At 31.5% G+C, this 26,579-nt stretch overlaps 5 protein-coding genes across 5 annotated transcripts; 4 read left to right on the forward strand and 1 right to left on the reverse strand.

Annotated features, from left to right (window-relative positions):
- The first annotated feature begins 1,462 nt into the window (after positions 1–1,462).
- LOC113854738 (protein PLANT CADMIUM RESISTANCE 3-like) lies at positions 1,463–2,908 on the forward strand. The gene is made up of 4 exons (XM_027485926.1): positions 1,463–1,766; positions 1,876–1,947; positions 2,040–2,252; positions 2,608–2,908. Exons 1-4 carry the CDS (start codon positions 1,577–1,579, stop codon positions 2,691–2,693), a joined length of 561 nt encoding a protein of 186 aa, XP_027341727.1. The 5' UTR covers positions 1,463–1,576; the 3' UTR covers positions 2,694–2,908.
- Positions 2,909–4,515: 1,607 nt separating this feature from the next.
- LOC113855806 (protein PLANT CADMIUM RESISTANCE 2-like) lies at positions 4,516–5,640 on the forward strand. The gene is made up of 4 exons (XM_027487434.1): positions 4,516–4,684; positions 4,810–4,881; positions 5,121–5,333; positions 5,555–5,640. Exons 1-4 carry the CDS (start codon positions 4,516–4,518, stop codon positions 5,638–5,640), a joined length of 540 nt encoding a protein of 179 aa, XP_027343235.1.
- A 3,897-nt stretch (positions 5,641–9,537) lies between these two features.
- Positions 9,538–11,700, forward strand: LOC113856366 (dynein light chain LC6, flagellar outer arm-like). Its single transcript, XM_027488158.1, has 2 exons — positions 9,538–9,795; positions 11,358–11,700. The coding sequence occupies exons 1-2, from the start codon at positions 9,553–9,555 to the stop codon at positions 11,511–11,513; spliced, it is 399 nt and encodes a 132-aa protein (XP_027343959.1). The 5' UTR covers positions 9,538–9,552; the 3' UTR covers positions 11,514–11,700.
- Positions 11,701–12,809: 1,109 nt separating this feature from the next.
- Positions 12,810–14,630, forward strand: LOC113854885 (F-box protein SKIP28). Its single transcript, XM_027486184.1, has 2 exons — positions 12,810–13,299; positions 13,595–14,630. Exons 1-2 carry the CDS (start codon positions 12,946–12,948, stop codon positions 14,198–14,200), a joined length of 960 nt encoding a protein of 319 aa, XP_027341985.1. The 5' UTR covers positions 12,810–12,945; the 3' UTR covers positions 14,201–14,630.
- Positions 14,533–19,635, reverse strand: LOC113854884 (glucan endo-1,3-beta-glucosidase 3). Its single transcript, XM_027486183.1, has 3 exons — positions 15,923–19,635; positions 15,049–15,076; positions 14,533–14,916 (listed from the first exon to the last, which is right to left on the reverse strand). Exons 1-3 carry the CDS (start codon positions 17,133–17,135, stop codon positions 14,766–14,768), a joined length of 1,392 nt encoding a protein of 463 aa, XP_027341984.1. The 5' UTR covers positions 17,136–19,635; the 3' UTR covers positions 14,533–14,765.
- Between the last annotated feature and the right edge of the window lie 6,944 nt (positions 19,636–26,579).

Consider the following 26,579-nt stretch of genomic DNA (forward strand, 5'->3'; position numbering starts at 1 on the left):
ATTTATTAAAATACAGAATAATAAAAATTGAGTTAAATAAAATAATTATATAAAACTAAATATAATAATTTATACTTAGTTTGATTGTAATAAATAATTTTTACACTTATATTGAAGTAAAATTTTAAAATTGTATTTATATAAAATTTATGTAGATTTAAATTAGAAATATAAAAAAATAAAAATTTAATTTAATTTTAGACAGTAAGTAGAGTTTTGTATTTAAATAAAATTTGTATGTAAATAACAATATTTTTTACTTTAAAAAACGTAATAGTATTTATATAATTATAAATTAAATGTAATTTATGTAGATTTAAATTGAAAATATGAAAAAATTAAAATGTAATTTAATTTTATGCTAGTAATTAGAGATTTGTATTTATATAAAATTTGTATGTAAAATTTATGTACATTTTGTATGTAAAATTTTGAACCGCTCTAAAATGAGTTATGAGAGCAGTTCAAAATGAACCGCTCTCTAAAATGAGTTATGAGAGCAGTTCAAAATGAACTGCTCTCTAAAATGAGTTATGAGAGCGGTTCAAAAAGAACCGCTCTCTAAAATAGATTACTGAGAGTAGTTCCTTTTGAATCGCTCTCTAAAATAGACTTATGAGAGCGGTTTTACTTTAACCGCTCTAAGAAGTCATATTTCGTACTTTTTGTGGTGAAATAGATATTAAAAAATTCAAAAATTAATACTTTCGCCAGCCGTTTGATGAAAATTTGATGCACGTGACAAAAAAACCCCAAATTAAAAAATTATTTCAGATTTGTTATAAAATAATAAATTATTTTTTAATTTACAATATTATAATAAATTTGCCTCCTTTAAAGCTTCAATAATGCTAACTCTGTTAAATCTTTGCGAATTCACGCTCCTTTCACAGCGTCATGTAAATCTAATAACAGTGAATGTCATTGTCAGGAACAAGTTAAACGATCTAATTAACGGATATTCTTATTCCTATTTTTTCCACACAGTGTCAATATATAGCACATTTTCTTAACTATTGAGGTTTGAGCTTTGAACCAGGAAAAATATTTAAGGAAGTAGTAAAATTCCTCGAATGTGCCGTGAAAGTGTAAAGTACCGCCTTTTAAACTTTTCAAGATGGACTCGGTCCAGAAACTGAGAAAAGTGATGCACCAATCAAACAATAGCAACCCATATGGAAGAATTTTTATTTTAGAAAAAAGCTTAAAATACTGTTTTATCAATTGAAACTTTATTTTTAGTATAAAACTCAAATTAATAGATAGACAGCACCAAAAATACCTCAGCGCACCCCTTATATTTTTTCGCTGGTTCATATGGTACAACGTAGCTATCCTATTTCTTTGCTTATTCGATAATGGGCCAAGTAGAAAACAAGTTGCACGCGTTTATGCAACCCGAAACCTTGACTTGTATTTAATAATATAGTTGAAGTTGAACCACTCAACCCTATGCGTTTATATAAGCGTTGAGCAAATTTCATACATACAATAGCAATCACACCCTTATTCAAACAGCTTGCTTTTAAGTCCAATTACACACTACAACAAGTGTTCCGGCAGCATTCATATAAGAATGTATCAACAAGGTTCAGATGACGCAAAGCCACCGTACCCTCAACCGGCTGCCACCGGTTTCCCGGTGAGCTACAGTGCTGCAGCCTCCTCGGACGCTTCCCAATACCATCAACCACCACCTCCTCAGCCTAAGCCTATTGTCGATTGGTCCACAGGCCTTTGTGATTGCTTCTCTGATTGCGGAAACTGTAAGACAAATTATTTATAATTACAAAGTACTAATGATTACACAAGTGTTGTATTTAAATGCCTTTTGATATTTATATTTGTTGATAAGAAATGTTTAATTTGTTTCAGGCTGCATAACGTGGTGGTGTCCATGTGTTACATTTGGCCGAGTTGCAGAGATTGTTGACAAGGGATCTACTTGTAAGAAACTCATTTCTGGGAACAAATTGTATTTAATTCTAAAAGCAAAGGGTAATTATGTTATGTTGACGAGAGTAATTTGTGATATGCAGCATGTGGTGCTAGTGGGGCTCTTTACACGCTGATTTGTTGTGTAATTGGGTGTGGCTGCCTCTACTCTTGCTTCTACCGCTCTAAGATGAGACAGCAATATGGTTTGAGGGGAAATGGTTGTTCCGATTGTATGATTCATTGTTTCTGCGAGCCCTGCGCATTGTGCCAAGAATATCGTGAACTTGAAAACCGTGGATTTGACATGATCATCGGTATGAACAGCTGGCTTCAACCCCTAAACCCTGACTTGGAATTGTTCAAATTTTATTATAATGCTCTTGTTTAATCTTTTAAGGAAACTGTTTTGTATATTTTTAAAATTAGACATATTTAGATGTCTCCATTTTTAAGATGCATATACACAGAAAAGATAAAAATAATAGAATAAAATATCTCATGTATTGTTAATTTTAGTAGTTCCAAATAAGAGACATGAACTTTTAAACACCCTCTAAAAAGTCAAAATAGTAAAAAGGATAAAACTTGGATATTATTTATTTTTTTTAAAGAGATTATTTCTCTGTTTGTTTTGCTTAAATTATTTTTCTTTGAATTTGGTATGGTCAGGGTGGCATGGAAATGTTGAGCAACGAAGTAGGGGAGTAGCCATGGCTGTAACAGCTCCAACAGTCCAACAGGGCATGAGCCGTTGAAGCGAAGATCCATTTGCTTAGTAATATAGTAGTTCTGCGATTGAGTTGAGTGTGTTGCATCATGTTAGATCCGAAGAACAATAAAGTCTGAAGAATAAGTCTCTGTGTTTTTCCTGTAATAGTTGTAATTATTGCTAATTTTCCTCTATAATTGATGTATTTCAGTGTATCAGCTATAATTCCCAAGAGGTAATGCGATTGTGTTAGTTTTTTTTAAATTATTTAATGACTCAGTTACTCGATGGCAATCGTCATATAAAGATCAAAGATGTGTTTTGGTACTGATTCAAGGAATCAAAATTAGAAAAAAACTGTAAATATGAATATATGTATATTATAGCTCAACCAAAATTCATCGTGTTATCATCAAAGTCACGGTCTTTCTTATTATTATTATTATTATTATTATTATTATAGTTAACTGAAAAGATACAAATCTTGAGAACACGCAAGCAAAGTAAATAATATACTACATCTAATTCAAAATCTCAAAACATCAGCGTATGGGTCATTATGACAGTAAGATTTTATTATAGTATCACTTAAACATGAATTATTATATAATTAACTTTTATAATAGTTATTTAAAATTAAATTTAAGATTTTCTTAAGTAAATAGTAATATAACAATCTTTACATAACATTGTATATTAAAATTAAATTATTTTAAAAAATTGATAAACAATAATTATTTTCCCAAAATCAGCAGGCTAGCTTGGTCTAATAAACTTATCTCTAGAATTTGACATTCACTATGTTTGTAAACATCTTCCTCGTTTATATAAAAAAAATGCTGTCCTTTTTAATTGTTTGCATAATAAAATTATTTTATCGTGTCTTCATAAACACAGAGAAAAATATTTAAATAAAAACATTTATTATGTAAAAATGTTAAACTTATCTACCCCGCGTGAGACCTTCTCTACACTGTTGGAAAACGTGTAACCGAAGACAGCGAACGTCAACCCAAATGGGCATTTGGTGTTCGCACAATTCTCTCTGTTTCTCTATTAAAAAGATTAAGATTTTATTTTGAAGGGTTTTGTCATGGTGATATTAATTCATCAATTTTTTTTTTATAAATAGTAACTTTTATTTTTTAAAAAGTAATTGTAAGAATGAAAACAAAATCTGTTTTGTAATCAAAACAAGAGAAAACAGCAGTAGTTTGGTTTTTAATTTTTATTTCCCATGCATATACTTTTTTAAGTCTAAAATCACAAGTATTCTTTACGAAAAATAATTATCTCCAAATTAAGAATGTTTGTAATACGTCAACTAACACTCCTAATCAATTTGAAGTTTCAAAGAGTATACATAATTAACCAATGATCAATTGTTTCTTAGTGCTAGTACATTGACATTCTCTCTCTCAACTCATATATTGGTTGGCATGAGAACAAGTCAGAGCATATATTGCACTGGCATTCTCTTGCCGCAATAGAGAGAAAATAAAACAGAGCATAACATTTAAGAAAAAAACACATTTTAATTCCACCCATGTCACATTGGAATATGCCATCATGAAATCATTCATACTAAAGAAATCCAGCACAATTATTCATAAATGGATAAGTCACGTAACTAAAATTCAGTTCATGCTTCATAATATGTATAAAAACTTACGTTAGAAAAGACAAATTTAATTTCGATAACATCTATTGCTGAAAAGGATTAGGGAACGCACGTCGCCACCCCCCGAAAAACCACTCAACACTGTTTCTCAATTTTTACGCTTATAAATTGTGGGGTCACACCACACCCTCATCATCATATTCATACTTCTTAGTTCTTACTGAATTCAGCGATCCTTTTCTTAAATATGGCTATGTCTCTGCCAACATCCAGTGATGCAAAGCCATCGTACATTCAACCCCCTGCCACCGGTTTCCCGGTGAGTTACGACGGCAACAACCCTCAGCTGCTCCAGCCTAGAACCCAAGTTGACTGGTCCACAGGCCTCTTTGGTTGCTTCTCCAATTTCAAAAACTGTAAGCCCCTCTTCACCCAAAATTTATAGACACATAATTACACCCCTTTCCGGTGTACTAGCTTTGATACGATGGTTGCTTATAGAGTGATAGCGTCACACTATAAAATCTCTATTTTTTTTCAGGTTGCATAACGTGCTGGTGCCCATGTGTCACGTTTGGCCAAGTTGCTGAGATTGTTGACAAGGGATCAACTTGTAAGAATTATTATTAAGAATTTTGCTGACTAGTATTTTAAAAGTACATGTTAAGAAAATAATGTTGTTAATACATTGGATATTACGAAGAAAGTGCATCATCGTACCTTCCAATTCAAAATGTCTATTTTTAAAATATTCCTTAACCAGCATAGCACTGGTTAACATAGGATGTGATATGATTGATGAGTGAGGCTAATGGATCATATATATAAAATGTTTTGATTTGTGATATGCAGCATGTGGTGCGAGTGGGGCTCTGTATACGCTGGTTTGTTGTGTGCTTGGTTGTGGATGCTTATACTCATGCTTCTACCGCTCCAAGATGAGACGACAGTACATGTTGAAGGATAGCCCATGTTGCGATTGCTTGGTTCATTGCTGCTGCGAGCCCTGCGCCTTGTGCCAAGAATATCGTGAACTTGAAAACCGCGGTTTTGACATGGTCATTGGTACCTCTGCCAACCATATATATAAACTATTTCCTCTTCGGTTTGCACTACATTGACTTAGCATAACTTTTCAAAAGTTCAATGACGCAACCAAAGTTTTAGAACATTTTTTTTTATGAAAAAGCAATAAGGATAAAGTTTAGAACATGTTTTATTTTTAAAATTTTATAAATATATGTTTTTTCTTGAATATATTTCATTTAAATTTTGAAATTTGTTAGGGTGGCATGGAAATGTTGAGCAACGAAACCAGGGAGTAGCCATGAGTGCTCCAACAGCTCCAGGAGTCGAACCCATGAGTCGTTGACTTAAGGATCCACGTTCATGATATCACCAATTATATAATGGACAAAACTTTAATTGTTGGTGTTGTTTATTAATTAAAATTTCAGTTTTATCTAAATACAAATATTACTGTTTTTTTTTATTTATATGTTGTTGTATTTGATGTTAAATGTTTTCATATAAATGTGGTATTACGATGTGCGTAGAATTTTCGACTGGCGTGATTTGTTTACCTTTATATTTTTTTCCTCATGATATTGTAATGATTTTCTTTTGGACAACAAATGAGTGTAGGTCAATGGGTCATTTTAAAACTATGTCGTGCCATGTTAAGTACACAATAGCCAAAAATTTGGGCCGAATGTATCCCTAAATTGACCCAAATTGTTTCACAATTCTTTGTCACGTCACGTTGGAATAGATATCTTGGCCAAAAACATAAGTAAAAAATGTTCGAACGGATACATGCATTCATAATTAACAAGTGTCTAATATACAATATAATTGAATTGTCAAAATTAAATAAGCCATAGCTTTTATAATTTTTTTAATTTAATTTAATAAATTTATTGGTATAACTTGTTAAAATATATTTTTAAGTGTATACTAATAAATTTTATAATTAAATTTATGATATAAAATATCCTAAAACTAGTATTTATAAAATACGTATTTAATTAGAGTGTTTATTTAAATGCACCTTAAAACTATTACTTTAATAAACTGTTTATTTATGTTTTTTAGATATTTTAAGGTTTTTTTAATATACGTTTTTACATTTTTAAGAATGATACTCCCTAAAATATTATTATTGAGTAAATTGATAAAAAATGTTTGATTAAAGTTTAATATATACAATATTTTAAAAAAAATCAAATCATATGTAATAAAAAAAATAGTAGATCGGTAAAGTTATTATCACATTTCAAGTTATCTTACAATATTTTTATGAGGATACAATATACTCACTTTTTCTTGTAGAAATTAAAAATAATGATAATTTTGTATAAAAATAATAACAAAAGATATTTTGAGGTGATAATAAATATATTAATCAATAAGAGAAGAGGGGTTCTCTAAAGAGTTACTATACTCATTACAACTTTTTTAATATTATTTATGATAATAAATACATTAAATTTACATTAATATATTAATTTATAATTTTTTTAAAATATTAATTTTGAATATATTTATTTAAAATACAAAAATTACTCTCCTACTCCACAACTTTCTTTCCCAAAACCTCTAAAAATAATCTCCACTCACAAACACGATAAATATTTCTAGAAGTTAAAACAAATACCATTCTCCCTATTTTTGGGGTCAATAACTTTTACTAGAGTAAGTTTAAGTTGAATAAATTCCAAGATTTAAGTTACATCTTCACACTTTGTATTTATTAAAGAAAAAAACCCTTAATTCAAAGGTTCAAGTACAAAGTCATCCCCTGTGCATCAAACTTGTTTAAAAACTTGGGACAAAAATGAAAAAAGAAAGAATTGCTACTAAGCAAAAATTGATTCGTAAATGCTAGCAATACCTCCTCTTCTAAGGATTAATTAAGGGTATATAGGCGTGCAAGTTGTGCTGTAACGTTACAAATTTTCAATTATTTTTGCATTTGTTCAAGATTTAAAGGAGACAAACATAGTTACTATTCTATTCTTACCAGCAATGCAAAAATGACAAAAGGAAAAAACATTGATGTAAGAACCATGAATCCATATAGTACTTTAAAACCATTCACTGATTATTTTATTTGTCATCGCTCAATTAGACAAAAAAGGAAAGAAAGCAACAACGAAGGATCACAAGGAAATTATCAGCGATGAAGGCTTTCAGATGTCAGGTTCTCTGCAATTTCAGTTTCTCACTTGTCCCCATTTTCAAACAGCTTCTCTTTCTCCTGTACAAGCTCCTGCAATAGCAAACGCATAAGTAGAAAGAAAAATGTCATGTTCACTCTCAAATGGTTACGGAGCATGTGAAAGAAGAGAAACATAAAAAGAAATTATTAATTTTAAATAACTAAAATAAACAGTTTCTATTGAAACAAAAAATACTTATTACATTGAAAATATAAAAGTAAGATAAATACTATTTTTAGTAAAAATTTATTAATTTTAAATATTTAAAAGCATTCTTAAGTTTGAAGTTGATAAAATAAATTTTATTTTGAACGTTATTTATATTATAATTTAGAGAACAATGTTATCTCTCTGTCTATCAATAATTAAATATGTTTATAAACAGATAGATAATATTAATCCTTAAATTAGTAAGTAATTTTTTTAATTAAAAATTACGGATATGTTGCATTGGATTGATAGTTGTTCTTCGTAAAACTAACACTTGTTAATATTTTCCTCATTTTAGTTTTTGGGATACTGGTTATAGCTAAACATGTTTTAATTAATTTCATAAAATACCATTTCTATATGTCTTCATAAAACATGTTTTAAGTAATTTCATAAAATACTTGAATGGCCTCTTTTGAATATTCTGTTCAATCGCAAAATTCTCTATATATGTCTTCGACAAATTGTCTAAGCTTAGCTTTTGGGCCCTCGAATATGGTGAAGTTTTCTTTAAAATTTTAAATTATGTCTTTATTAGACATCATTGTACGCTGACACATACATTTTAATAATCCTTTTCACAGTTGGACGATTTTTATAATTTGAAGATAGTTGGGCCTATTTTGTTTTCCACTTATGATGTGAGCTTGTCACATAAATATAAGTGATGAGTATAAATGATGCATTTATCATGTGGGCCTATTAATACCCCTGATCATGCTCCATGTGGAAAACTCATAAGTGTAGAAGTATATATAGGAAAAAAAAAGAGTAGAGAGTTTAGCTTTGATTGTAGTATTTACACTGTTAAATAATTAGATAACAATTTCAATATGCACTCGCGTTGGTTAAAATATCTTTAATGAATATTTTGGCTTCTAAAGAAAAGATATATATTTCAATAAAAACCAAACACTGGAATCACACATTGGTTGCGAGAAACAAAGCTTTCTGGTGACCTTTGTTTTTACGTAAAAAGTTATAAATAAACAATGTACTGTAGCCCGTAGGAAACTTCTACTTTGACCAAATCCACGACAAGAATGGTAGACATGTCCCCTCTTAGCAGGTTTTGTCCACGTTAAGCAAAGGAAAAGTGAAATTATTTGTATTAGCAAAAGGGGAAAAAAAAAAAAAAAGCAAAAGTGAAAATGATTGATTTTGCATGACTGTGTAAAGGAGCAGCAACGAGTATCGTTCTTGATTCTACATCATCTTTTACTTCTAAAATTGCAGCTACAAAGTAAAGCAAGTGTACATACTATATGTATAAAAAAAAAAAGTGTACATGCTATATATAGGACAAATTAAGATTACAACTTCCAAGAAAAGGAAAAACAAACCACATACAAGGATCATGCTAATTCATTAGGCACGATCACTTCAAAAGCATAGCAATACATAGTAAATATAATATAAAATTTCGATTTTTAAATGTTAAATTTGATTAAATTAGGATAAATTAAGATTTCACATGGGAATTTATGGTTATATATTCTGAAACCCTCTTTGTTTTCATTAAGAGCAATTTTCAGCATATCGAAGTAATGAACTGTCTCTTGGCCTTAACCAACAACCTCGTCTACACGCAACAAAGCCAACAGCAACAAATGCATGCATTAAAAGAAACAATTCAACTCAAAAACCAATACCAAACCAAAACAAATACATTTGCACTACATATCATATATCTTTATGTTTCTGTCTTAATCTTCCCATACTGATTCCATTCTACATTCTCTCTCTCTTTCTCTCACTATTCCTTTGGGGCCCCTTAATAGAGTGCAAAAGATATTTGGCATTGCTTTATCTGCAAGAGAAGAAAAGGGTGAGTAATGAGATAGGAGGGGAACATGGAAGGCGCAGAAGAGGAGCTAGAAAGAAGAAGCAAGTTTCTGAAAAGCTTGATACAGAAGAAGAAAGCTATAGAGCAACAAGAGCAGCATGATCACCTCCTCCACAATAACGTTCGTGTCAGAGCTTGTGACATGCCTCTTCCTCTTCAGAACCGAGCCTTTCGTTGTGCACGTGATCTTCTTGATTCTATGCCACCAAAGAAGCTTGATAGTAAACATTTGGCCTTGACTCTTAAGAAGGTTACCCTTTTTTATTGTTTCTGTTGACTTTATTTACCAAGATCTGTTTCTGGGTTCTCATCTTTGACCACATAGTGGGTGAAATCTCAATGCCTAATTTGGAAGGTTTTCGAATTAGGAAAAAAAAAAGCCACTTATGGTAAACGGTTATTTTAGCTCTCAAACTGTTATTCTTTCTCAATTTGAAAACTTAAGTCTTCTTTTGTTAATATTTTAAATAATCTAGTTGGGAAAAACAGTAGTTTAAGGATTGCACAGTTTTATATGTTGGTTTTGATTTGGGGTGTTGATATATTTGTCAATTGAGGGAAGTGACATCAATGAAATGTGTCTGATTGGTTGCTAGTTTCACTCACTCAGAAGGAACACCTGAGTATTGTTTGAAATTGATCTGTTTCTTTGTATATCTTTCTTGATGTTGATCTTTCTTCATGGATTATTAGGCTTCCACTACCGATAGTATGAAACTCTTCCAAAAAAGTGGCTTAATAGTTTGTTTGTGTGTTTGGTTGAGTAAATTTTTTTGTTTTCATGTTCATGTGATGTCTAGAAAATAGTAGTATAACGCAACTGCTTTCATATTTCCAGAATCTTTTCACAGCATCACACAAATTTGTGCTTGAAGTGGGACAATTATATTGTGCTTTATTCATCCTCTTCTAGTTGTAATAAAATAAAAATGTTTACAATATGTCATGATGAATATACTTTTACAATTTGTAATCTTTGGGAAGAAAATTCGTGTATATAAATTTGCACTTCGCAAGGATTCAAACAGAACTAATCTTGTACATGTTGGATAGTAATTTGAAAGAAACTGCAGATTCAAGGTTAAAAGGCCTATATTTGTGGTTACATTCAAGTGTTGGAATTCTACTGCCAATTGGTTTAGTGAAAAATGGTTTGGCTTTGCATGTTACATGGCCTCTGCATCCTTTACCGTATACAAACACAGCTTGGATTATAAGAGATTGAAAATGACATTTTTGTTGGCTTTATTTTGAAGTAGACAAGTGCGTAATAGATGATATTGAACAGACTCAGGAGTTGCCTTGGGAGGTTTCACCAATTTTATGTTCTATTTTATTGGAAAAGACTTGAAGTTTCAATAAAATGATAAATATAAGTGTCCTGATGTGTATAATATGGTGCCTCTGGTGCACTTATTGCATTATCTTTTTGTAGACTGTGAAGAAGACAATGCACATTTTCTAGATTGCTTATGGGCTTCTGCATGTAATCTTTGAGTATGGCTATAGGTTTGTTGGTTATGATTATTAATGAATTTAGGTGGCTTGCTATAGGTTATTTCTTAGGTAAAAATCTTTGATGGATCCCCATTTCATTGATGGAGGGCTTAAGGGACGGATGGTAAATGATATTAAACTTGTAATTCTAGAATTTCCTAATAATGTGACAGAGGGAACCTGGGAAATTAGATGATTCAACATAGCATTAAGCGTTGACTTTGGTGATCATTTATCCCTTTGTTTCTGAATTTTACAAACTAACTGGTGTGACCTGCTTGAATGGCTCATGACAGAAACATGTCGGTTTTACAGGAATTTGATTCTTCGTATGGTCCAGCTTGGCACTGCATTGTTGGTACTAGTTTTGGCTCCTATGTTACTCATTCTCTTGGCGGTTTCTTGTACTTTTCCATTGACAAGGTTTATATCCTTCTCTTCAAGACAGCTGTTGAACCATTAGAACATTGAATATTGATAGCTTCCACAACTTTGAGTCATTGAAATATGCACATCTCCTTGAGAACTTACATCATAAATTTGTGTAAAATTACATTGTAAAATTCAAAGACGTATTCTGTGAAGTATTTGATGTAATTCAATTTGGATATTTCGTCCGTGGGAGAGTGATTTGAGTGTGGAATTGGTTGTGACAATAAAAGGATATTCTTCAATTCAGCCCACAAATAGAAATTTTTTACAGGATTTTCAGTCTAAAAGGACCTTTAATAGTTGTTTTTTGGTACACATTCTGTTATCTATCTGAAATCTGTTCAATATGATAAATTTTTAATTTTTTGTTTCCAAATGTAAGAAATTTTCTCATACCATTCCAGTTATAACTGTATGATTTTGTTTTGACCTTAATATTTTTTAGCCCACCTAGACTAGACCTACAAAATTTGATAGAGGTAATTAATCCCTTGGGAGAAAAAGTAATGACAGAAAGATAAAATAAGAAATTTCTTTGGAGATGAGCAGGCAAAGCTACATTATTGGGATATAAAAATTGGGCTTAATAATAAACGAAGGAATATTCAGTTCTTTCCCTTCCCAGCACAAGGAACTTCAGTCAATTACTGATGCCATGTCCTTCATTGACGAGTTCTGCATAGAAGAAGGGAAGATAATTTTTTAATTTTTAAATTAAGAGAGTTATTTATTATTTATAAAAATAAATAAAAGATTAAAACGTTATATTGAAGTTAATCTAGTTTTTATTTTTAAAAAATAAATTTAAAATACTCGTTAAAAAAATTTCCTCCTCCTTTTTCTCTTATAAAACCCAACTCCCAAACCTCAGTGAATCAACATATTGGTCACGGTGCCTATGTGTACATTATAAAAGAAAATGAAGACTGAAGAGACAAACTTTTACCCAAATTATGATTTAGGGCTTTTTCAAACGCAAAATCAAACATGCATTAATATATCACCAGCAGAGCATATCTTTTGTGTGCTTTTATGGGTTGCCAATGATGGATCTTCCACGTATTAGGAGCCTACCAGAATTGGCTTATTATTATTATTATTTCAACTTTTACCAACTTTCATTAAAATTACAAATTTGATTATTTTAATAATTTTATTAATAAACCTCCTTAATTTTTTTTTCTTTTAAAAATAACCCATACTTTGAGTCCCCAAGGCAAAGACTACCGAGGGGTAGAGTGAGGAGGGGCATTAAGGGAAAAATCAGCTATTCTCATGTGTGTGGCATAACTTCAACCATATATTTAGCTGTATTAACGTGACACACTCTGATCTCATCTCTTTTTATTTTCTTGTCCTTATTGTGTGTCCCTGCCAATTCATATCCTATATCCATTAAAGTCACTTGACATGCCACGGATCCAACATCTTCCATTGAGAATCAAGTTTTGAATTTATAACTGAACCAAACATGGAAGAGTACTCCAAGGCTTCCTCTCTTAGCTTTACAGTTAAGCAAGCACAACCTGAATCAGACCCTCCACACGAGGCTATGTTCCTCGTCTTAGCATATCTTCCAGTGTACGAGGTTTTAGTCATGTCTCAAGTTTGCACATCACTAAGGGATGCAGTGAACAATGATATATTACCATGGTTGAATGTTATTGTTGAAAGGCCTCTCAGTTCGCTGCTCAACAACCAGATTCTAATCAAAATCACCTCCAAAGCCATTGGTAGGCTCAAAACACTAGCTCTCATGAACTGCATGCACATTACCGACGAGGGGCTCCAAAGGGTCGTAGAACAAAACCCTCTCATAAACAAGGTACGAATATCCAAACCCATACTTCAGATTTCCATTTTGCTTTCTAGCCAATAAAGTTATGAGGTTGGTTCTAGCAGTTTACCAAATAGGACAGTGCTAAGGGATGTGGAATTCAATGGATAAGAAGTGTTTGGCTATCCGTGCTTGTCTGTGATCTCCCAAAAATTTGTTGAAAATTTACATAGTTAGACAAAACGGTGTCGTATACATGTTGAAAACCATCTTCTAAATTGATAAAGAAGAAATTGAATAACTGAAGTGTTTTGTCTTATTTCTGGTTTCATTTGGGGTGTAGCTCCATATACCAGCATGCACTGGCATAACCCCTGAAGGAGTTCTAAAAGCTGTGAAAACACTATGCCAAAGAAGCAATTGCTTAAACACCTTAAGTATAAACGGCATCTACAACATACAGAAGGAGCATCTTGACATCCTTACCCTGAACCTTAAAAAGAACCCGCCATTAGAGGAGCGGCAAAAGCAGCAGCCTATTTACTATCATGAACGTGGTAGTGTTTCGGTGTTCAAGCGCGAAGAAAGCCGGCGATTTATTGATTTGGAGGTTTGTCCCATGTGCTTTGAGGTGAGGATGGTTTATGATTGCCCAAAAGGACACTGCAAGAGGAGGGAATGGTCCCTAGCTCCATGCAGGGGATGCAACTTTTGTATTCCAAGGTGTGAGAACTGTGGTGGATGCGTTGGATCTGAAGAAGTGGAAGAAGGAGCTTGTGAAGATGTACTGTGTCTTGAGTGTTGGTTACAGCTTCCCAAGTGCAGTTTTTGTAACAAACCATACTGTAAGCAACACACAAACTGGTGGTGCACTTCTTCAGACTCTTCATTGATCTGTAAAGTTTGCGATGAAAATTCTCATGGATATACATATACTGATGTTCTATAATGAAGTGTAACTGGTGACAATCTCAAACTATCATGCATCACACTATGGATATATTGTAACTTGTATACAGTTTATAGAAGTAAGGGAATCATTGCTGATGATAGGATTTGCATTCATGAATGTACTTAAAGTTTGATTGTTCTGAGTTATAAAATGAAGGCTTTTCTTTATCCAAGTGATCGTGGATAGTCCGATTTATCAGCTGTGTCTACCACATCAAGATCATCATGCCAAATGAATCTCAACAGATGCCAGAGACGAAATAATTCCAATTCAAAAAATACAAATTGTGATTATAAAAAAATAATAATAATAAATCCTAATATGGTTACAGAAATTATGTCAAATAATTACTCTTGGTTTGTTTGTACAAAAATTCGATGTACAACTCATGTAAAAATCACCGATATACATTTTCATCAACCTTGCCACCCTTTAAATTCTCTACAGGAAAAACACTAAATTAGGTATGCCACTGTAGAATCTTTCAGAAGGCAGCTGAAGACCATGGCCTCAGAAATTATATTCAAATGATGAACAAGAGATGCGCATAGTTTTATGCGTTTTATGCAACAACTGCACCAAAAAGTAAAACAAGAGCCACAAGGCTTGTGAAAGATCCACCATTGTTGTAATATTGTGACAAGCAACTTGAACTTGTTGAATTAGATGGGGCAAGTGACGTTCCATTTATTCTGGTGCCTTTTTTACCGTGACTGTAGTTCACCACAAATATGCAAAAAATAAAAAGGTACAAATTTAAGATATCAGAAAAAATGAGAAGACTAGCACATATAATGGGAAAAGAATGACAATGACCACATCAACATAAACTCAATAAACCGTACCTTCCTGGAAATACACAAGAACCATGACCTGTAACAATTATAATATAACAAATATTAGTTATAATAAATTGGTAAGCTTTGATAATGCACAACATTCTTTATGTCTAACAAATATGTGTCAACACAAAATGGACAACAAAAAAAAAGCTGCAATTTTTAAGAGATTTTTTTTAACATACTAACTAATTAGAAGATGGCAATAACTAAGATTTCAAAGGATGCTAAGAAAATGGAATCCAAAAAAGTGTTCACATAACAATTTTTTGAAATATAAACAATGAGAATCAAAATGCAAAAAAAACGAAGAGAACAAAAATACCGATGTGATCTTACCCATAATTTGAACAATTATTCTTCTAGAACAAACTGATAAAAAAGATTTGAATACCACTTTTCCCATATTTCTTGTCAAGGGATCATATTCCCCCTATCTTTTCAATTGCAAAATTCCGGTCCCCCTGTTTTTAATTGTATAGTTTTGGTTCCATCAATTTTAGAAATCTTTCAAATCTGATCCAATCTTTTATGGCAGTTTGACGATGAAAAGTGCTGATGTGCTAAATGAATGAGATGCCACATAAGCTAATTGCGTGCCATCTGAGCACTTTTTATCACCACGTCTGATATTAGATTGGACAACATCTGAAAGTAGTATATAAAAGAAACCAAAATCCAGTAATTGAAGGCATAGGGGATTAGAGGTGTAATTAACCCTAAAACAAGTTTTACCATAATTCATCTAACTTGCCTTAGGGTGAAACTTGATGCAAACATGCATATTTCCTTATTGCCTCTTATGGTGTTCTACTAAATGTACACATACTTATGTAGCACAATTAAGTATAAATTTGGGTAGGAGTGTGAAATGCCATACTTGGATCTGTGGTGGTGATAGATGCAACCCCTTTGAAATCACAACTCCCAGGAGATTTAGCCATCTTCTGATAATATGCATTGAAAGCATATGTAGCATGCGAAACTACATTATCTGGTTCATAACATGGTTGACCCTGCAGCAAAGGGGAACAATCCACCTTCCCAGGTCCACAAGCCCAATCAAGTGCTGCCTGTAGCATCTTAGGGTCAGCATTACTCTTTGTAACACAGAAGGTTTGGTTTGTTGTATCATTTGCAAATACAATACCAGCACCAGTCAAGTGTAAGGTATACACAGGCTCTCCGTTAGCATAAAATAGGCCCCAGTTCTTTTCTGAGACTGGACCTGATCTTAAGTCTTCATTATAAAGCTCATAAATATACGTACTAACTGCAATTCCAGGATGCTTAGGAGTCCCCGTGTTGTTAAGGACATGTCTGATCAAGTTACTGTTGTAAGTGTTGGCATTATCAACAGTTGCATCAGGCTCAGATGACTCACCTTTGGAGGGCCATCCTGACTCAGTCACCAGAATAGGGATATTGGTGAAGTTCAAATCAGACATTGCAAAATAAGCAGCATCAACAACTGCATCAAAAACATTAGTATAATGCAGAAGAGTGTTGGCATCAACAGCTTCCTTATTTGGAGGTAGGGGGCGGAATAAGGCATAATCCAGTGGGATTACACCATTGGACTGCTGGTAATCATAATATGGATATACGTTGAGCATAAAATATGAATCTGTTGATTGCAAAAATTTAAGCAAGGGAACCATGACTGGGTTCCAAGTACGATTGAAAAATGCCTGAGAAGGTGGGAAAGAGTCAAGGATGATAGAAGATGAGTGTGGAGTAGAGACTTTAATTTGCCGATCCAGATTCGCAGCAACAAGAGCAGAGTGAATGAAATTTATGGCAGAGACAAGGATAGGGGCTGCATTTGGGAGGGTAGTTAGAACCTCAGATCCAACACATATGGTAGTAATGTTGGTAGCAGGGACATGAGCTATGACATTTCGAGCAACCCAGTTTGCAGCAGTGGCATTGGACTGACCAATGCCAAGTAGCTGATCATTGGGAACAGAAATAGTTACACGGATTCCTGACTTGGCAAGTGCAAGAAGCAAGGCTTGGTCAGCATCATAGAGTCTGACATGTTGGATACTTTGAGCCTTAAGAAGACCCACAATCTCTGTTGGACTGGGCATGTCAGATACATCTGAACCCACGTTGACACCAATAAAAGCATCTGTAAAAGAAAAGTGCCTATAAATGAAGGACTTCCATTTTAACTAGAGACTCAAAATGACCATGTGACATTGATCATAAACTGTGAATGAGAGAAGGAAAATAATGTAACTTCAGTAAGAACAACACATTATATTTATATAGTAAATCCAAACATGAAAAAGGATATGTAACTTGGTGATATTGAGTTATTTACAAGAGCAATAAGGTATAAATCCTCAATCTAAATCAAAGGCACATAAAGTAAATCAAATATATGCACTAAATTTTCAGCAGAAGGATATTACCAATCTAAAACAAACCTTCAGAAACAAAATAGAAGGACTATTGGGACATTAAGCAAAGACAAAAACAACAAAAATAGTCTTACTCCACTAGATGAAATCAGGTTATATGGATCACACCACGCACATTAAGTAGAGACACTGAAGTAAAAATTATATTTTAACTTTACCTACTATGTGCGTACACTTTTCTAGATCCTAGATTTATCTATAAAATTCTCATAGAACACATTGTGGACAGTGTTTCAAACAGTAATCACTGACACCACCAGCTGATCAGTAGGACTATCGCTTTTCCCACAAATTACATATGAAAAGATGACATGCAAAAAATGTATGTAGTTTTTGAGAAAAATATGGTTCAAAAAACGGAGAATGGAGAATGATTCACTTATCTGTCAAACTGGCTCTACAATTTTACTAATTATAATCTATACACCCCCTGTCTTGTGAAAACATAGAATTTGATATGGCAACTAGCAGTAGTGCTCGGGTTCACAAGTGAAACAGCAAGAAAACAACAATCAAGAGTGGTATATCATAACACTGAAAGGTATGAGAAAATATATTCATGAATAAGGGTGTGTGTGACAAACGAGTTTATAACCCCTTCTTCTGGAATATCCCATAGTTGGAATCAGGATTATGTATAGCATAATTGAACCTAGTTCTAACAAAATAAAACCGAAATTCAAATTTTGGGCTACCCATCGAAGGCATTTACACTATAATAATAATAATAATAATAATAGTTAAAAACAAAAGTATGACAAGGATCTATAGATGGTCAAATTGTTCATTTAGCTAATTGATAATATCCTTGGATGCCGTTAAATTGGCACTGGCCCATGATACAACACCTTAATTGTTCATGTTTGATCATGAACCACAACACTCGAATAATTGTTCATGTCATCCCATGTGTATTTCTTGTTCTTATCTGTAAGGGTAGGACCTAAGGAAACAGGGATTTAGCTAAGAAGTGTAACATACTCAAATGATGGCTGGTTGGTAGGTTACACATCAGTAGCGCCTAGTTCTTCTACCAACCAAGTATTACAAGCAAGAGATTCACTTTAATCCGCAAGCTACAAATCATAAAACGTATACCCAGTTGCCAACATAGTAAATGGGAACTGGGTCACAATGAATTGCCACAACCCTCATCATTTTCTGACAACTATGATTATTATTATCCAGAAGGAAAAATTTTATATAGGTTAGTAACACACAGAAAACCACGCATAAAGACGTGTTTTTCTTCAAATGTCAAAGAACCGCCCATTCTAGAATGCAGATTTACTTGATAACGCTGATAATGCATTTATAAATGGTAGATTAGTTAATACTGTGGACCTCTACGTTTTACTCTCTCCACAGTTTCACTGCTATGAATTAGTAAAGTGGAAATAACTTTCTCTAGTGAAGTTATGATATATGGTCTTGCTAATCTGTGCCCGGATAGAGAATTAAAAATAAATATTTTATTGAAAACACATTAATGTATTAAAAATTATAAAAAAAGTTATATTAATATTATTTTTTAACAAAAAAATTATTTTTAATTTCTTAGTAAGGGCTGCTTAGATATTTATCTATGCTGCATCATCTTGTTGAAAATATTGTTCTATTATTATTTTATAAAGTAAGTATTAAATAAGAAATATAGGCATTTATTATTTTGATAACATGAAAAACATTTAAAAGTTTCTTCATTCCTAGCTTTCTCACATAAGGGTATTTTAGTCCATGAAAAATCTACAAAAATGCAGTTAAGTGCAAATTGCAGAGTAAACTGTGTGATGAGCTGGGACGCAATAACATTGTTCCACCAAAGACGGCAAAGGACAGATCGTAGACTCTTTACAAAGTAAAAGCTTTTCTCACAGAATTGAGAAAACTCTGCTTTGATCAGGAAATAAAATTAAAATTAAATACCCACTTACCGGTTAAACAACCCCCCCCCCTCTCTCTCTCTCTCTCCTCTTCAAACTTCAAACCAGAAATGTCCACTCAAGAGTAATGCAAATGCAATCGAATAAAGAAAACAAGCAAATATTAACCATGAGAGACCAATTTGAAGATATCCGAAAGCTAAGATTAATTAAATCCACTAGCAGAATCTTGTGTTTATGGCAGGATGAAATTGATATAATGAGGAAAAAAACAAACACCACAGACCCCAAAAAGAAAAAGAGAATGAAACCCATTAGACATTAATATATAAAAATACAACATAGATAAACTTCAGTGCCAGCAAAGAAAAGGAAAAGAGATAAGAGACTTACCCCCAGATGCAGTAATCGAGAGTGGTAGCATGAAAAAAAGCAGCAACACAGCCATGAACGAAAACTCACAGTGTTCAGCAGTAACACAAAGGAGAACTGCATACACTGTGAAATTCAAAGGAAACCCAGAACAGAAAATTGGAAAAGGAAACAAAGAAGAATTGAAAGAAGGTAGAAAATTAGGAATTTTGTGAGTGAGTACTGAGTGAGAGGGAAAAAGGCAAAGTAAATGAAAATGAAGGTTTGCTCCTTTTGAGGCCTTTCGAGAGAGTGGAAATGTCTGAGTTGGAGGAGAGAGAAAAAAAAAGCACTTTTGTTGTGGTTGTGGTCAAATGTCAAAGAGTTAGGATTTTTGCCACGTCATCCACGATGTCTATGTGTCGAATCCAATGGCTAACAACACATGTGACAAACTACACAAAATTAATATTTCGAACTTTGCCATCTGTTTTATCCAAGTAAAAATAAAAAAAAGTAATTTCTAGGATCCTTTTAAGATAATAAAAATATAGTTAAAACATTTTTTATAATATTTGAATAATTCTACTTCTGTGAAATAACTTTTAAGTGTGAGTTATTCATATTTCTTATAATATTTCTTATAATGATTCATTTTTATTTAGATCAACACTTATTTTATAATTATTACAACAATAGATTTACATTAATTTTTTAAAATGGCATAAATATTCTTCCACATATTTTATAATAACTCTGACCTTTTAATAATAAATTTGTAAAAAAAAATACTACATTAAATATGTATTAAATAAATATAATAGATAAATAATAATTATTAATCTATCTCATAAAAGATATAGATGTCTTTTTAATTTTTAAGATATGAAAAAAATCACAACAAAAAAATTTATTGAAAAATTATTTTCTTTATACTTCCTATAAAAATAAGAAAAATGTTAATCTTAAATAAATAATTAATAATAGTGAAATTTTATTGAAAATAAGTATTTAGTATACTTTATAACTTAATATAATAAATATTTATTTTATTTATAAATTTTTATATATATATATATATATAAACTCTCTTCTTAAGGCTCAAGTTAATAAAATTGTTATTATTTTTTTCTCGCATCTAAAAACAGTGAAATTTTGTTGTATTATTATTAAATTTTGAGTGCTATTTCAATTTAAGAATTAAAAAAATGGAACTTATTAGAGTTATGTTTTTAACTTATTAATATATTAATATAAATTTTAATAAAGTCTAACTAACTTTAATATAGTTTTAACTTTTATATATATATAAATCCAATAGATTGGGCTGAGTTACTTGTAAGAGTGTTTATAAATGGATCAACCCAACGTGAATAGTAAAATTGAACCAAATTAATTAAAAATAAAAAATGCAAAAATTAATTTTTTTTATTACATTGGAATTTAAATGTAGATTTAAAAATGGTTCCAACTCAATCCAAACCAAACTTATGTCAAAATATATTTTTTATTTGTGATATAGTAAATTACAATACTTAATGTTGTTTTATCTCAATCCGTATGTAAATGTACAAAAAAAAAAAATGGGGCCTCCACATTAATTTGTTGGGTCAAAATTACCAGTGATGGCTCTCTTCTTTAAAGTTAGAGCTTTGTGAACTTAGATCATGGCACTGTTATGGGCTGTGGACTCTGGTTAACGAAGAATATATAGAGACAGGCTTCAAACATGTTGTGATCCAAACAAATTCCCAAAGTGCATTATTACTCGTATTAAATCATCATGTTCACATCTTCGCCCAGCAAAAGAATTGTACTAATTGATGTTAGCCGTTCAGTGGAAATAAATGATCAATGAAATTGTCATAGATTCATTAGCTTTATGGATAAACACATAACTTCCTCTACAAGTTACAACTATTCGGATGCCTTTGTTTTCAATCATTGTCATGTTAGAGATCGTTTCAAACGCCCTTTTAGACATTCTTTTAAACAGATATTTAATTATCAGACCATGTCCCGCATTTGTTTAAGAAAATGTTTTGTATTAATAATAATAATCATAATATAAAAAAAATGTATTAAAAATAATAGTTTTAAAAAATGAATGGAAACTAATAAACTCTCGTCCTGTGTACTGCAAAATTAGGAGGAGCAACAATCAAATCTCAAGGATTGCAATTGATTAACGAGAAAATTTAAGTTCTGCACACATATTCAATGGAATTTATTTAATTATTATTGAAAAAAAAATCCACATTTCATCATTTGACACAAGTTGAAGGCAAATACACAAGGAACTATATAAATTTGATTAATCAACATGCTAGGAAAAGAGATTGGAAAATTATTTCTAGTAAAGTTTATCTGTTATTTGCTTTGGTAATCATGTGCATGACAATACCAAAAGAATGGTGGAAACAGGTAAAGGCTTGACTAAAGCACTAACTTCTTAAGCAAGCATCCCTGATTGAAATAATTTTGTAAGTTTTAGCTAATTGGTTCAACTATTGTCAGGGAATCCCACGTTTTTTATAAGTGCTCTTTTGTGTTTACATTTTTTATATTTGTTGTGTAGTCTTTTGGTAGGCAATATGTCACTTTTCTGCATCGCATTTTAATATCACATTTGTTACTCTTTTTTTTCCTTTTATTTCTTTCTTTCTTTGAGTACAGGGCTTTTCATGGGTGTCAACAAAATATTCTTTCAATGAAAATTGCATGTCCTTATTTTTTTATAAACTTAATAAAAATTAAAATACTATGAATCCAGCAAACAGTGTGTTATTGGTCATGTATTTTTTATTGTATGCTTAATTTCTTCTAAGATTTAGATTTGGTAGGAATGTACTTGCATATATCTCCAATAGTTGACATGTTTGACAAAAAAAAAAATGCTACATAAATCAGGGATATATTACATACTTAACAAGTTAAAGAGTTCAATAAGTATAATAATTAGTCACGAGATTGATATGATTTAAAATGTGCAGTATAAGTAACAAGAACACGATACTAGTATTAGTTTTGAAATCTTCTTTATTATGTGCAGAAATGTTTGTACTTTTCTTTTTTACAGAAGATTGTTAGTTTCTTATTCTGTGCTTTTAGCAAGCATATGCATGAAAATTAAAATATCTATTATATATGTCTATGCATGGTAGTTATACTACTTCTGCTGAATTTAGGTAAACTTCAGTTCATTTAGATGAGTATTGCAAAGTTGAGAATAGAATTCATATAATCCTAAACTCTCCAATGTTTATGCACTTTTTAAAAGGACACAGACAGTCACCAATTAATTCCGCCATTTTAAAAGTATGCATAAATCTATATATAAATATGTATGTTTACTTGTGCATTATGTGTTCAATATTACTTGAGGACTGCTTTTGGGTGAGTTGTACTTGTTATACTACACTTGGCCTAGAAAGGTAGAATACCGAGTATGAACAGGAGTATAGGTGTTCTGTTTTTATTATTATTATTATCTCACGTTATCATCATTATTTCTCCCTCATTTTCCATCTTTTCCTTGTCATTACAACCACCTGATTCATCAGTTCTTACAGGAGTCATTTGTGAAGTAACAATTTCTAAACTCCTGCCACAGATAATTGCTGGCCTATATTGCTTGATGTTTCTGGAATCTGTTATCCGGTGTGAAAATATTATCAATTTATTTGTTTTAGCAATTTCTGTGTATCATTCAAAATAATATTTTAAACAGTGAGAGTAGTCTCTATTTTCAGATCGATACATGTATATTTACCTTTAAAGGTCCTTGATCACACAATTAAAAATTAAAAGGAAAGTACAAAAGTTATCCGATCTACGAGTTGACCCATGTCTATTATAAGTAGTTTTATCTTGACATTGAAGTCTTATGGATTACTAGGTTAGCAAGATCTGCTTTCAGATTATAGTCTAAGTGGGAAACTTTTGATCGTTTTGCCATTGCAAAATTAGCAATTGACTTTGAGCCCCAAGAAAATTGAGTATTATCATCATATTCAAAGCATAATTCTTTTACATTCGAACTATATCTTATGAATTACTAACATGGTTGCATCAGATTTTGTCAGATCTCGGTTATGTAAGTCTTCCCCTGATTCATCCATCATAACCTGAACTGTGCTGCACGTCAAATCAAGTAGCATGTTTTAACAACCAGCTCCCTTCTTGTTGATTTCTTCTTCAGCCAAACCATACTTTTATTTTGACCAAACTCTAAAAATTCTAAAGCTTGACTAATAACAACCATCTCTTCGGAGGATTTTGATTTTGACAAAAGTTGGCTGTTTCTTGGCATAGCTCATGGTCTTTTCGGATTATGTTTTAACACTTTATGCATTTTTGTATAGCTCATTGCAAATTTTATATAGGTTGCTATTTTATCTTGTTTTTTTGGTTTAAATGTTTTTCCTCTCAATCTTGAGACAAATGTCACAGACCCTTTTGCTACTATTACATTAGTGGATTGTAATATCATTGCACAAATAAACATCGCTGTCATATGTAAGGTGTATATATATAACATGTTCCTTTAAATGAAAATTAATTTTATCTATCTAGTGAGACTAGACATTGTAATACAGGCCTAAATTTGATTACTTACCACTAATATCTGTCAAAAAATTATGTCTACATTGCAAATATTGATTTAGCCTCTTAAGGTTACCTATCGATCAATTCAGAGATATAACCGTAGGGTTTGGTTTGAGGAGAATGAAAGGGAAGATAGAGGATTCAAAATTCGTTCAATTTCAGCTCCCTCCTAAAATTAGGAAGATTTTATTGACAGAAAAACTTTTAGAATAATTAAGCAAAATTATTCTAAATTAATAACTTATTTTACCGTCTTAAGCATTCGTTTATTCATAGTAAATTATATTGACATTCTCTTAAGTTTAATACCTCTTTCTTCTTCTTCTTTTTTACATTACTTTGACCTTTCTTAATTTATATAATTACGTAAAAAATGAAGAATAATTTATATAATTGAAAAATTTATGTGATATTACGATATTATATAAATTAAAAGAGGTATATATTGTATAAAAATAGAATATTAAATAATTTTTATTAAATTTCAAGAGATGTGAGTGAAATTTATTTTTTTTTTCTCTCTCTCTCTACTAAAATGTTCTTTTACCATTGAATTGAATGAATTGAAACAAAAATTATTTTAATTTAATCAAGTATTTAAATTCAAGTCCTAAATATAGAGTCGTATAAAATACTTAAGAAATTACTTTAGTGCAAAATATTTATTGTCTATGAAAAAAAATAAGTGTCCTCCTCTCATTTTCTCTCCTTTTATCTCCTCATCTGAACTGAACATTGTGTGGATAATATGATTGTGTAGTTCTGCTAAACTGGGAACTCAAGAGAGTATAATAGCGTGGAATGGTGATAGAAATTAATTATATCTGTTCATGAGGCCTTATCGTTTATGTCACAAATGTCGTGTAGAAAATATTATTCGTCAATTCATGGATAAGAAAAGGAATAAGAATGTTTTTGGTGCAGCTGTATCTTATCATGGATGATGATGATATTTTGAATTCTATAATAAATTACACAAAATGGATGACATAAGGAGGTGGCTTGTACAAAGGGAAGTGGGACCAAGAATCTTTAGGCAGAAAAAACAAATTATGAATCATTTTATTTCCCCTTTCAATGTCAATAGTCCAAGCTGTGTGACTCGTCTAGCTTTTAACACCATCAAACAATGTATATAGTGGATTCTTACCCTTTGGAAGGTTAAAACAAAAAAAAACTTCTGAAAGTATGATGATGAGATGAGATTCGGAGAAGCATATATGCATATGAGGAAAATAGTTTAATTGGTTTTTGGATTTACTCGTCTTGTATTAAAGCACACTTTTAAAACAAAATTTGAACAAATGAACTTTTCTCTGTAAATTTTGTAAAAGAAAAAATCCAACTTATCCTTAATTCACGAGCTGTTGAAATGGTTGCAGAAGCAATTGATATTCAAAACACATATGCAAGGAGTGTATTAAGTTAGTGTGTAGTATGATGTGCCAGATCAAGTGGGTACCAATTCCTACCAATCTTCTTCGTGAATCATAATGGAGAGGAAGACGTCTCATCCACTTATCTTTTCCGTCTTTGCTTCTATCAAAAGTGACCCCTCAATCCATCCAAATCAGATTATTGTTTATGCGCAAGCATCAATGCTATGGAATTTGTTCAACAATTACTCAATCGTTGATAACTTATTAGGCTACACATAATAAATTCATTCAACATGATTGATAATTCCTCAAAAAACAATTAGTTAGTCTAATAATTAAGTATAATTATATCACTTAAAATATTTCTATGGCTACAATTTTCTTTCTCTAAATAACAAATTTGTTATTAGAAGAGAGACAAGTGCTATATATTATCTAGGTCCGATTATTAAAAATTATTTATGGAAAATGGTATCTTACTAGTGTTTGCTAATTTAAGAAATAAGGAAATATAGTAACAGACTTAGTAACCTCTTTCGTTTAAATGAAAATTGTGTCATATAAATCTAATAATAAATGTATATAAGCACAAGAGAGTGAGCAAAAAGCTACTCTGTCTAGAGGTCATTTGAAATGATATTAAAGTACGACATGCGAAATATCAATTCAACCCAAAAAACCTTATCTAGTTCAATGGAAGGTTTGGAAGAAATGCACGTTATGACCATTCAATTCACTATGTGTTTAAAAATGTGATTATCTTAGTTTTGACAGCTACATTTTTTATTATTTTTAAGAAAAATAGCCAACTTCAGGTGAGACATTGGTGAAGATAATTAGTCAATACACAGTTACACACAACTTAGATCAGAACCACACAATTTTTT

The sequence above is a fragment of the Abrus precatorius genome, unplaced genomic scaffold (assembly GCF_003935025.1).
Source record: "Abrus precatorius isolate BTA unplaced genomic scaffold, Abrus_2018 Scaffold11, whole genome shotgun sequence".
Classification (NCBI taxonomy): Eukaryota; Viridiplantae; Streptophyta; class Magnoliopsida; order Fabales; family Fabaceae; genus Abrus; species Abrus precatorius.

Excerpts from the sequence above, each read along its gene's own strand:
- LOC113854885 (XM_027486184.1), top strand. The coding sequence starts at position 12,946 with ATGGAAGAGTACTCCAAGGCTTCCTCTCTTAGCTTTACAGTTAAGCAA. Across the intron at positions 13,300-13,594 it reads AAAACCCTCTCATAAACAAG|CTCCATATACCAGCATGCAC; the intron begins GTACGAATATCC and ends TTTGGGGTGTAG.
- LOC113854738 (XM_027485926.1), top strand. The coding sequence starts at position 1,577 with ATGTATCAACAAGGTTCAGATGACGCAAAGCCACCGTACCCTCAACCG. Across the intron at positions 1,767-1,875 it reads CTTCTCTGATTGCGGAAACT|GCTGCATAACGTGGTGGTGT; the intron begins GTAAGACAAATT and ends AATTTGTTTCAG. Across the intron at positions 1,948-2,039 it reads TGTTGACAAGGGATCTACTT|CATGTGGTGCTAGTGGGGCT; the intron begins GTAAGAAACTCA and ends TGTGATATGCAG.
- LOC113856366 (XM_027488158.1), top strand. The coding sequence starts at position 9,553 with ATGGAAGGCGCAGAAGAGGAGCTAGAAAGAAGAAGCAAGTTTCTGAAA. Across the intron at positions 9,796-11,357 it reads TGGCCTTGACTCTTAAGAAG|GAATTTGATTCTTCGTATGG; the intron begins GTTACCCTTTTT and ends TCGGTTTTACAG.
- LOC113854884 (XM_027486183.1), bottom strand. The coding sequence starts at position 17,135 with ATGCCCAGTCCAACAGAGATTGTGGGTCTTCTTAAGGCTCAAAGTATC. Across the intron at positions 15,077-15,922 it reads TATCACCACCACAGATCCAA|GTCATGGTTCTTGTGTATTT; the intron begins GTATGGCATTTC and ends TAATTGTTACAG. Across the intron at positions 14,917-15,048 it reads TCTTGTGTATTTCCAGGAAG|TCACGGTAAAAAAGGCACCA; the intron begins GTACGGTTTATT and ends GGTGAACTACAG.
- LOC113855806 (XM_027487434.1), top strand. The coding sequence starts at position 4,516 with ATGGCTATGTCTCTGCCAACATCCAGTGATGCAAAGCCATCGTACATT. Across the intron at positions 4,685-4,809 it reads CTTCTCCAATTTCAAAAACT|GTTGCATAACGTGCTGGTGC; the intron begins GTAAGCCCCTCT and ends ATTTTTTTTCAG. Across the intron at positions 5,334-5,554 it reads CGGTTTTGACATGGTCATTG|GGTGGCATGGAAATGTTGAG; the intron begins GTACCTCTGCCA and ends GAAATTTGTTAG.